We start from the raw sequence: 11,725 nt of genomic DNA, 5'->3' as shown, positions 1-11,725 counted from the left end.
GCGGCTCGCTTCTAACGCGAGGCCCAACCCCGCGCCAGGTGGCTCCGCCCTTAGGTAACGTCACATCCTAGCCCCGCCCCTCCTCTGGCGCCCCGCGTCTCCCGGGGAGGAGGGGGCTCGCTTTCACCTAGGGGGCCTGGCCTGCAGGGGGCGGGTTCCTGCGTGCCTCGGCCTTCGATTGGACCAGCCCTCGCCAGTGTTGTTTCGGTATTCCTCGGCTCCGGCCCTTTTCCCTTCCCTCCCCCGGGCTTCCGCTTCCGGTTCTGACGGACAATTCGGCCGTAACGATGATCGGGGACATCCTGCTGTTCGGGTAATTGGGGGGGCCCAGGGAATGGGGAGAGAGAGCCAGACCGGGCGAGGGGCGGCTCCGGTAACCGCATTCTCCCTCCGCAGAACGCTGTTGATGAACGCCGGGGCCGTGCTCAACTTTAAGCTGTGAGTAGGCCGCTCCGGTCCGCGGCCCCACTCGGGACACTCGTAACCCCGCCCCCACATGCGTAAACCCGCCCCACCTCGCAGCCCCGCCCACAACCCAGGCCCCGCCCTTGTCTCAGCACTTCCCCGGGAACACGCCTTCTGGTAGCGCTTCTGTTCCGCTGTCCTCCTGTGACCCTCTCCGGGCCTCCAGTCAGTACCCCGGAGAGTTTCAGACCTTTCTCCCAACGGAACCCCCTCGATGCCACCCAGAAAACTTTTAGCCCTACCCCGACGCTCCGTCCACCACCCTGTCGCCTTTCAGCATCGTAAGTGGTCGCCCAGAGAGAGTCATTGAGTCACCCGAGGTCACACGGGAGGTCAGCAGCTGGGCTGCAGCTGCAGCTGCTGCGTCTCCAGGGGCCCTCTGAGCCTGTGTCAGGGCCAGGGCAGTGCATGTCCTTATGTCCCATCGATAGCGAACACTGTCTGCTCCTTTTTGTAGGAAAAAGAAAGACACCGCGCAGGGCTTTGGGGAGGAGTCGCGGGAGCCCAGCACAGGTAAGACCTCTCACCTTCCAGTTCTGGTGGCCGCTTGCACTTCCAGCTGGAGGCCCTGGAATCACATTGTCCATTTTGGAAAGGACAGTTCTTTCTCATCAAGCCTTCTACTCACGTGTGTGCGCTCGTTCCCACGAGGTCTCTAGGTGGCTTAAATGGTTTGTGCTGGACTGAATCTAAGGTTGGTTGTTCGAACCCACCCAGCAGCATGGCAGAAGAAAGGCCTGGTGGTTGGCTTCCATAGATTAAAGCCAAGAAAACCCTGTGGAGCATAGTTCTACTCCATAACACATGGGATCACCGTGATACAGTTGACTTGATGGTAACAGGAAGTGGGGGAGAAGACAGAGCTGATACCTGGTGAAGTTTGCGGGGGAGAGGGAGACAGAGGGGATATTCTGGAGGAGGGGACAAGCTACTATTTTTGTCAGGTGCCATCGAGTTGGTTCCATCTCATAGCGACCCTGTGCACGACAGAATGAAACACTGCCCAGTCCTGTGCCATCCTCACAATTGTTGCTGTGTGAGCCCATTGTTGCAGTCACTGTGTCAATCCATCTTGTTGACAGTCTTCATCTTTTTCACTGATCCCCTACTTTACCACGCATGATGTCATTTTCCAGGGACTGCTCTTTCCTGATAACATGTTTTCTAAGGAGCATTCTGAGTGTCTTTCTTCCAAGATGGATTTGTTTGTTCTCCTGGCAGTCCATGGTATATTCGATATTCTTCACCAGCACCACAGTTCACATGGATCAATTCTTCTTTGGTCTTCTTTATTCATTGTCCAGCTTTCACATGCGTATGAGGTGATAGAAATGCCATAGCTTGGGTCAGGAGTACCCTCATCCTCAAAGTGACGTCTTTGGTTTTTAACACTGGAAAGAGGTTCTTTGCAGCATCTTTTTTCAATGCAATATGTCATTTAATTTCTTCGCTGCAGCTCCCATGGGTTGATTGTGGATCTAAGTAAAAGGAAATTCTTGACAACTTCAGTGTTTCCTCAGCTTATCATGAAGTTGCTTATTAATCCAGTTGTGAGGACTGTTGTTTTCTTTATGTTGAGGTGTAATCCATACTGAAGGCTGTAGTCTTCGATCTTCATCAATAAGTGCTTCAAGTCCTTTTCACTTTCAACAAGCAAGGTTGTGCCATTTGCATATCCTAGGCTTTTAATGAGTCTTCCTCCAATCCCAGTGCCACGTTCTTCTTCATATAGTCCAGTCTCAAATTATTTGCTCAGCATACAGATTGAATAAGTATGGTGAAAGGATACAGCTCTGACGCACACCTTTCCTCCTTTTAAACCATGCAGTATCCCCTTGTTCTGTTTGAAAAACTGCATCTTGGTCTAGGTACAGGTTCTGCGTGAGCACAGTTAAGTGTTTGGAAATCCCATTCTTTGAAGTGTTATACATGATTTGTTACGATCCACATAGTCGAATGTCTTTGTGTAGTCAGTAAAACACAGGTAAACATCTTTTTAGTATTCTCTGCTTTCAGCCAAGATCCGTTTGACGTCAGCAGTAATATCCCTCCTTCCATGTCCTCTTCTGAATCTGGCTTGAATTTCTGGCAGTTTCCTGTTGATGTACTGCTGCAACTGCCTTTGAATTATCTTCAGCGAAATTTTACTCGTGTGTGATATTAGCGATATCGTTTGATAATTTCTGCATTCTCTTGGATGACCTTTCTTTGGAATGGGCACAGATAAGGATCTCTTCCCCTCAGTTGGTCAGGTAGCTGTCTTCCAGATTTCTTGGAATAGAAGAATGAACGCTTCCAGCTCTGAATCTGTTTGTTGAAACATTTCAGTTGGTATTCTGTCAGTTCCCAGAGCTTTGTTTTTTGCCAGTGCCTTCAGTGCAGCTTGAATTTGTTGTTCAGTACCATAGGTTGTTGATTATATGTTACTTCCTGAATTGGTACAATGACTCTTTGTATTCCTTTCATGTTCTTTTGGTGCATAATTGAATATTTTGCCCATAGAATCCTTCAGTATTGCAACTCGAAGCTTGAATTTTTTCCTCAGTTCTTTCAGCTTTAGAAATGCCTAGCGTGTTCTTCCCTTTTGGTTTTCTAACTCCAGGTTTTTGCACATTTTATCATAATACTTCAGTTGGCCTTCTCGATCCACCCTTTGAAATCTTCTGTTCATCTCTTTTACTTAATCAGCTACTGTACGTGGTGCAATTTGGGGGAGATATGACTCCCTTCCATGTGGGAGACCTGGGTTGATTCCTGACCAACGCACCTCATGTGCAGCCACCCCCTGTCTGTGGAGGCTTGCGTGTTGCTATGGTGCTGAACAGGTTTCAGGGAAGCTTCCAGACTATGATGGATTAGAAAGAAAGGCTTGTGGATCTACTTCTGAAAACCAGTCCTAATGATCTGATCCACAACCAGTCATAGGGACGGCGCAGGTTTGGATAGTGCCTGGGGTCGCCATAAGTTGAGGGCTGACTTGACAGCAACGTGTTTGATTTTTGGATTTGTGTTATGTGTGTTAGGCCTGAGAATGTGGTGTTCCTCCTGCCCACCCCTGCCCCACTTTTCTCCCACCAGACTTCCCCAGACAAGTCAGCAGTTACTTCTCTTCCTACAGCTGTAATTTTCTTTTTGGATGCTGTTGTCTCACTCACGTCTGCTCTTGCACTTGATCTGTAAACCAAGAGAAGAGGCCTGAGACTTTCAGGCTCCCAGTCTCAGCGCTCCAACATGCAGGAATGAATGAATGAACGGATGAACAGCCTCACAAGCAGTTCTTGATTGTGGTGTGATGGACTGATGGATAAATGCAAACCTGTTTTTTGGCCTACGTGATGTCATTTTCTTGTTTTTATTAAGAAAAGCAAATCCACTGGCGTTGAGTCAACTCTAACTCATATCAACCCCACGTGTGCAAAGTAGAACTGCCCCATAGGGGTTTCTTGGCTGTAATCTTTACGGAAGCAGATTGCCAGGCCTTTTCTTCTGCAATGCCGCTGGGTGGATTCAAACCGCCAACCTTTTGGTTAGTAGATAAATGCAGACCATCTTTGTCACCCGTTAGATGTCAACATTGCTAGACTTTGAATAAATTGTGACTCCTGCCCTGATTGAAAATCAGGTGTCTTGTTTTCCTTGAAAGATGGGCCCATCCTGAAGCTCAGGGTTCAAGTGACTTCCTGGCAGCTGTTGAGTGGGGTTGAGAAGCCAAAACAACTTCCAGCAGGGCGAGGGACCTCCGCCTCACCCCAGGTCCCATCCCCTCATATTCGTAGATCTCACTGCCTGGCCCTTGGAGGCCCTGGAATTTGTACCACCTGATGAATTGATTCCTGTGACTCTTTGGAGTCTAACGAGACCTGCTCATGACTGTTGTGTCTATTCATGCATTCGTTCATTTGCCAGATGCTTATTGAGAACCTGCTGTGTGCCAGCCATTGGGCAGGGTGCTGGAGACACAGCAGGGAATAAGACGGTGTCCCTGCCTTGTGGGACTTGCCATGGAGGGGCAAACAGTTCCAGGCGGGTTAAGTGCTGACATGGAGTAACAGGATGGTGAGGGAGTGCCACTCCAACTGTGTTGTGCCAAGGGAAGCCCCCTCTGAGCAGGCAGTGTTGTAGCCCAGGCATCCATGCCAACATGGAGCATTATACAAGGTAACTGGACCCTGAGGGAACTGTCAGACAGCTGCCGTCCCCTGGGGCCCTTCCCACTGGGGAGCTGCTATATTAGAGGCCTTGTATGGGTGTTTCACCCCGTCTCCTGACCCTGAAAGGTAAGGGTTGTCTTCCCATGTGACAGATGAAGAAGTGGGCTCAGAGGTGTAGCTCAACGTGCTAACAGCGAATCTGGGTCTTTCTGGTCCGAGAGATTGTAATCGCGACCACTGACCAACCCTTCATTCATTAATGCATTCAGCAACTATGTATTTTTCTTGTCAGCTGCCATTGAGTTGGCCGGGACTCATGGTGACCCTGTGCAGAGTGGAATGAAATGCTGCCCAGTCCTGCGCCATCCTCACGATCAGTTTGGATTGGACCATTGTAATTCATAGGGCTTTTATTGGCTGATGTTTGGAGTAGAGTGCCAGGCCTTTCTTCCTCATCCATCTGAATCTGTTGAAAACGGCTTGGCATCCCAGCAACACACACTGCTATGTATTGCCTACCCGCCATGCTGTGTGAAAGACTCTATTCCAGGCCTTGGGGTCGCATCCTCCGAGTCTGAATTGGAGCCGTGGTGGGCGAGAGATTGGGCATGAAGGCTGGGAGGCGATGAGAGCCCATTCGGTGATGGGTTGGCTGGCATGGCGGCTGTGCCCTGACCCTGGCTCCCCAGGCTCTTCTGGCTCGATCTTTTTTCACTATGCTTTGTTCTCCTGCAAGGTACATTCTGGTTGTCTGAGGAACGCTGTTTCTCCTTCCTCTGTTCTCTCAGTCTGACTGACTCTTCCTGCCTTAGCAGCTACCTTTGTGGAGTGCCCCTGTGTGCGGGTACTGTGCTGAGGTCTTATCGGCACCCCCACTTAAATGGGAGGAAACCCAGGCACACAGAGGCCAAGGGCTGGCTCAGGGTCCCTAAACAGAAGGGCAGAGCTGGGCTTTGAGCCCGCACTTTAAGGTCTAGCTCACAGGGTCCTTGTAGAGGCATCCTCTGACCTGCACCCCTGGTACACACCCTTGATTGGACCTCCCCCGCCACCCAAGCGTAGGTTATTAGGGCACCCTGAACTTTTCCATCCTAGCAGCCATCCTGGAAAATAACCACGTATGTGATTAGTTGTCTAGCATTTGTCATTCCTGTGAACTCCTGGAGGGCAGGGTACCTATCTTGTTCCTCCCTGTGTCCCTAGCACCTGGCTGTTGCCTGGAACCAGGGACCTCAGAATCTGTTGGTGGCAGGGGATCCCATTTACCAACCCTGGCCCCAGGGAAGGAGTCCCTGGGTGGCGCAAGAAGTTAATGTACTCGCTGGCAACCAGAAGGTTGGAGGTTTGAGTCCACCCAGAGACAAGTCAGAAGAAAGGCCTGGCACATTACTTCTGAAAAGTCAGCCATTGAAAACCTTGTGGAACACAGTTCTAATCTGACATGCAATGAGTTGCCAAGAGTCAGAATTGACTCAGTGGCAAGTTATTTATTTATATGTGTCTTACAAAATATTCTCTTGGTTTTCTTTAATATTAAAAAATGTAAAAACCATCCTTACCTCACAGGCCGTATGGAATCAGGCAGTGGGACACATTTGGCCCGTGGGCTATGGGTTGCCAACCTCGGCTGAAAAGACTGGGCTTTCAGTTCTCCCAGCTCAGTAAACCTGGCAGAAAGCAAATGCCCTTTTCCTAACTGTTGGGGCAAAAGTCCCAGGGCTGGGTCTCACTGGACAGGCTTGGGTCACATGTCCCTCCCTGAGCCAATCAGGCTGGGGGCTCAGTGCTCTGGGGGTGGGTGTCAGGGGCACTCTAGGCATGTACGCTGAGGGAGAAGATGTGGAGGCCCAGAGGGGAAGCTGCAGCAGTGGGCATCAGGTGGGCAAAAACCGAGTAGGCCCACCACGGCCATTACAGCAAAAACGCTAGCCGTGTTGTAAAAACGGTTTTTCACTTTCCAGGTGACAACGTGCGGGAGTTCTTACTGAGCCTCAGATACTTCCGGGTCTTCATTGCCCTGTGGAACATTTTCATGATGTTCTGCATGATCGTGTAAGTCTGACGTTTACTTTCTCAGTGTCCTTCTCCAGAACGGCCTGACCTGGTGGTCTTTCTCCGCCCTCACAGTATGCACTTTGTGTCACACTTCTTGTCTTCAAAGTAACATCTCTCTCAGTCAGTGAGGAGACCGGGGACCCATAGGGAGGGGTAAGCCATGGTGCCACGGTCCCATGAGCCAGGCCGGAGCTGTGGCTGGGACAGGGTGTTCTCTGAGGTCTGCCTGTGTCAGGTGCCTTGTCATGCGCTGGCCAGAGACACCTTACCCTAGTCCATGACCTGGTCATTTCACACCAGTGTGGGACACGTTGCTTATGTGGCCAGTGCGCCATGGTGTCCTGCTTCAGCTCTGCTGAAAACCAGCAGAAACGTATTTAGACTTTATTTTTATTTTCACACCCGTTTTCATTTATGCATTAGGCTAGCAAAAAAAGACCCCAACAGATTGGTTTGGGGGCTGTGGTGGTTCAGTGGTAGAATTTTCACCTTTCACGTGAGATACCTAGGTTTGATTCCTGGCCACTGCACTTCATGCATGGCCACCGCCCATCTGTCACTGGAGCCTGGTGTGTTGCTGTGATGCTGAACAGGCCTCAGTGGAGCTTCCGGGCTAAGGCAGACTAGGAAGAAAGGCCTGGCAATCAGCTTCCAAAAATTAGCCAGTGAAATGGCTGTGGATCACAATGATCCGATCTGCAGCTGATCATGGGGATGGCACAGGACCGGGCAGCATTTTGTTCCACTGTGTGTGGAGTTGCCATGACTCAGAATAAACTCGAAAGCAGGTGTTTAACTGGTGAGAGGGGAAGAGTCCCTCAAGGAAGGCCTCTACTGGGAAGCAGTGATTTGCTTCCCAAGATATTGAAAAACTGGAAACCACCTAAATATTCAGGAACAAGGGAAGGGTCAGGTAACTTGACGGACGTCTATTTGACCAGCTGTCATGACACCGTGACTGATGACGTTCCGGAAGGTTCCATCTGCAGGGTGAAATGTTTTGAAAGTAAAAACAGCTGGATGATGCCTGTATTCACGGCCTGAGCTCAGATGAGGCTTGCTCTTGGTAAACATGGAGTAAATATTGAATGAGTGCCTGAACGATGTGAGGGAAATACAGCTCAGTGAAAGTGCTGGGAGAACCTGCCCCAGCTGGTCCACGGAGGCGATACCCTGCCATTGCCGAGGAAGCTGGTGGAGCTTGGGGGATGGTTCACTTTTCCCTTCGTCCACTTCTGTGCTGTTTGTCCTGAACTATTTTGGGAGTTTGTTGTTGTTGTTGCCTGCCATCAAGTTGCCCCCAACTCATGGTGACCCCATGCACGATGGAACAAAATGCTTTCCGGTCTTGTGCTATCCCCACGATCAGTTGCAGATTGGACCGTTGTGATCTGTAACGATTTCATTGGCTCATTTTCAGAAGTAGATCACCAGGCCTTTCTTCCTAGTCCCTCTTAGTCTGGAAGCTCCACGGAAACTTGTTCAGCATCATAGCAACATGGACAGATGGACAGCTGCACATGAGGTGCCTTGGCTGTGAATTGAATCCAGATCTCCCACATGGAAGGGGAGAATTCCATCACTTAACCACCAATGCCTTATTTTGAAAATCTGTAAGTCATGAAAAACTTTGAAATGCAGGGAAAAACATGTTGAACTGTTTAGGGTGAAGTGTACCGATGTCTGTGACTTATTTCAAAACACATCAAAAAATAAGGTGGAGGATGGGTGGATAGATTCATGATAAAGCAAAGTGTTAGTTGTAGAACCTAGGTGGTGTGTATGTGGGTGTTCACCAAACTATTAACTCTTCTATATGTTGAACTTTTCATGATAAAATATTGGGGGGGAAGTAGGGAGAAAATGAGGATGTCAAAGCATGGAGTATATACAAGTAAAAAGTGAAGGTCTGTCTTCACAATTCAATATTTTTTAATATGTAATCTAATTCCAGAACATTCTCAATACCCCACACAGAAACCTTATACCCATTAGCAGTCATTCTCCATTCTTCCTTCTCCGATCTCTGGCAAGTCACTAATCTGTTCTCTGTTCTGGGTATTTCATGTAAATGGAATCACACAGTACGTGTCCTTTTGTGTCTGGCTTATTTCATTTCGCATAATATTTCAAGGCTCACCCATGTCATAGCATGTGTCAAGACTTCGTTTCTCTTTATGCCTGAGTAATATTCCATTGTTTGGATAGTCCAAATTTTGTTTACCCCTTCATTGAGATATTTCCATCTTTGGCCACTGTGAATAGTACTGCTGTGAATGTGTACAAGTTTTCGTGTGGTTGTGTATTTTTCATTTCTCTTGGGTGCATACCTAGGAGTGGAATTGCTGGGTCATGGTAACTCTATGCTTAACTTTTTGAGGGACTACCAGACAGTTTTCCAAAGCAGCTGCATTTTAGGTCACCATGAGCAGTGTAGAAGGGTTCTGTACATCCTCACGAATGTTTGTTATTGTTATAACAAATAACAATTTTTTTAAACTGTTACTTTTTTTTTTTTTAGTAGGTTTGAGGTAGTATCTCATTGTGGTTTTAATTTGTATCTTCTTAATGATTAATGGGAGACCTGTGGTGCAGTGGTTAAAAGCTTGGGTGCTAACCAAAAGGTCAGCAGCTCAAGTGCACCAGCTGCTCCTTGAAAATGCTATGGGGCAGTTCTACTCTGTCCTGTAGGGTTGCTATGAGTCTGAATTGACTTGGCAGCAAAAGGTTTAATGACTAAAGATGTTGAGCATCTTTTGATGTGCTTATTGGCTATTTGTGTATCTTCTTTGGAGAAATGTGTATTCAGATCCTTTGCCCCCTTTTTTTTTTTTAATTGTTATTTTTCTACTCATGATTAAGAGTTTTTTCTATATGCTAGATATGTTTCTTATAAAATATATGACTTGCAAATATTTTCTCCTATTCTGTGTGTTGTCTTTTTACTTTTTTGATGGCATCCTTTGAAGTAACACAAGTTTCTAATTTTGATGAAGTCTCATATCTATTTTTTTCTTTTGTTGCTTATGCGTTTGGTATCATATCTAAGAAACCATTTCCAAATCCAAGGTCACGAAGTCTTACTCCTATGTTTTCTTCTAAGAGTTTTATTGTTTTGGCTCTTGAACGTTTAGGTCTTTGATCCAGTTTGAGTTATTTTTGTATATGGTGTGAGGTAGGGATTCACCTTCATTCTTTTGCATGTGGTGATCCAGCTGTCCCAGCATCACTTGTTGTCGTTTTGGAAATAAATGTTTTTTGGAATGGTTTTAGATTTGTAGAAAAGTGGCAGAGCTAGTACAGAGAGTTCCACTACTTTCTTTTTAATGGAAATTGGTTTGCCACTGTGAGGCTGAGTCATAATTTATGTACTCATTCTCTGACTGATAGGCATTTATATCATTTTCACATTTTGCTTTTCTAGATTTTTCTTCAATGATCAGTGGCCTTGGGGGGAAAAATCAATTATTTGTTTATTTAAAGTTCTTTTTTATTCATAAAGTCACCACTGACTTGAGGTAATAGAAAGTGGACTAAAATGGTATAGGTTTATATGAAATTTTTTTTTTTTAGAGTTACTTTTAAAAATCAGGAAATAAGATAATCTACGTAATAGTAACATAAAATAACTTATAAAAGTGTTTCTAGAGCAGTAACTACCTACTTTCACAGAACTTTCTGCCTTCTGACTTCCCCAGGCTGTTTGGCTCTTGAGCCTCCTGATACGGACCTAGGATCACACCTTCCCAGGTGTCGACTCTGCGCTCCTCTGTTCTGATGACTTCAAGAATGTTTTTGGAACATTCCAGCGACCTGCCCAGAAAGTTCAAGTTCGTGGTGGGTGGATAAATGTTCTCCAAGATGCCAGTGATTTCCCAGCCACGCCATTTTTTCCTGTTTGTTTCTTTTCAAAGATATTCTCACTTTGGTCTCTGAATTGGAATGCTGTCCACTTGACGAGTGTCAGGAGCGCTGATAAAATTGCATCCCCCGTAGATGAAAAGAACACGTCTAAATCATTTTATCGCATTGGAACCCCTCTTCCACCAAGCCTTTACTCGGTACCTGTTTCTGGATATTTTTTGGTTTCTTTTTAATAACCATTTTTTGGTTAGAATCAGGCAGGTGTTTTTATCATTTTAACCTGGGGATCTGAGCCCGTAAGTTTGACGAAGCCTTTCTTTTGGACAGTGTTTGTTTGGAATAAGTAAGTTGGGAGTTGCTGGGTCCGACAGTGGATCTAGGACCAGTGAGGGGCCTGGTGTCCGAATTCCTTTCCCATCCTGACAGGCTCTGCTAGGCCCCTCGGTGTACCTCAGGTCGTCCTCAGGACTTTAAAGAGCAGGGGACACTGATTTTCCTGTTTAAACACTAAACTGTTAGCGAGTGGCATGAGATGATTACAGGTGAAGTATTACTGATTCCCACGGGACCGGGGTGGGTGGGAGTGCTGTGTGAAATCTTGCTTTGCCTTGAAGCCCTTTGTGAAATAAAGTAACTTTGGGGCCATTACTTTTACACTTGCCAGAATGAGTGATTTACATGGTGATATCGAAACTGTGTTCTAGAAGCTTGAGTTTATGGGTCTTCTTTTTCAAGTTGGTGATTTCAAGGTCGAGAAACAATTAACCTTGTTCTAGGAAACATGATGATTTCCACATTGTCTTCGAGAGGGGGTCCTGGTTTACTCACCAAAGTGAAATGCCTGCAGTCAGTTGCCCAAATCCCAGAGGCTTTTGATTTGCTTGCTGTGTTTTTTGAAATCTTGACTTGTAAGTAAACCTGGAAAGGGGAAAAGAAGTAAATACACAGGTTTCTAGCACTAAATAGCATTGAAAGTAAAAGCTTGTTTCTAAAAGGGACCTTTTGCTTGTACGTTTTTTACCAAGAAGCCGACTTCAACTTAAGTCGTTTCTAATCGTCCTTTGGAAAACACCTAGGATTCACTTTGGAGGTTGTCAAAAAGCCAAGAGTTGAGGTTAGTTTTTTTTCTTTTCCTTTTGGATTTTGCTAAATAAACGGTTGATAAAATTTGTACAAATATGGTTTTGACC

The 11,725-nt window shown here is 46.6% G+C and overlaps 1 protein-coding gene and 1 non-coding gene across 2 annotated transcripts; both read left to right on the top strand.

The window, feature by feature from the left end:
• The first annotated feature begins 151 nt into the window (after nucleotides 1-151).
• SMIM7 (small integral membrane protein 7) lies at nucleotides 152-11,183 on the top strand. Its single transcript, XM_049877319.1, has 5 exons — nucleotides 152-313; nucleotides 397-438; nucleotides 923-978; nucleotides 6,578-6,668; nucleotides 10,370-11,183. The coding sequence occupies exons 1-5, from the start codon at nucleotides 288-290 to the stop codon at nucleotides 10,383-10,385; spliced, it is 231 nt and encodes a 76-aa protein (XP_049733276.1). The 5' UTR covers nucleotides 152-287; the 3' UTR covers nucleotides 10,386-11,183.
• Nucleotides 7,131-7,201, top strand: TRNAE-UUC (transfer RNA glutamic acid (anticodon UUC)). Its single transcript has one exon. It is a non-coding gene; the product is annotated as a tRNA-Glu (tRNA).
• Nucleotides 11,184-11,725: the final 542 nt, after the last annotated feature.

This window comes from Elephas maximus, chromosome 3 (assembly GCF_024166365.1).
Source record: "Elephas maximus indicus isolate mEleMax1 chromosome 3, mEleMax1 primary haplotype, whole genome shotgun sequence".
Classification (NCBI taxonomy): Eukaryota; Metazoa; Chordata; class Mammalia; order Proboscidea; family Elephantidae; genus Elephas; species Elephas maximus.
The sequence above is the reverse complement of the archived record's forward strand: the minus strand, read 5'-3'. Positions and strand labels throughout refer to the sequence as shown.

Excerpts from the sequence above, each read along its gene's own strand:
- SMIM7 (XM_049877319.1), top strand. The coding sequence starts at position 288 with ATGATCGGGGACATCCTGCTGTTCGG. Across the intron at positions 314-396 it reads GGGGACATCCTGCTGTTCGG|AACGCTGTTGATGAACGCCG; the intron begins GTAATTGGGGGG and ends CTCCCTCCGCAG. Across the intron at positions 439-922 it reads GCCGTGCTCAACTTTAAGCT|GAAAAAGAAAGACACCGCGC; the intron begins GTGAGTAGGCCG and ends TCCTTTTTGTAG.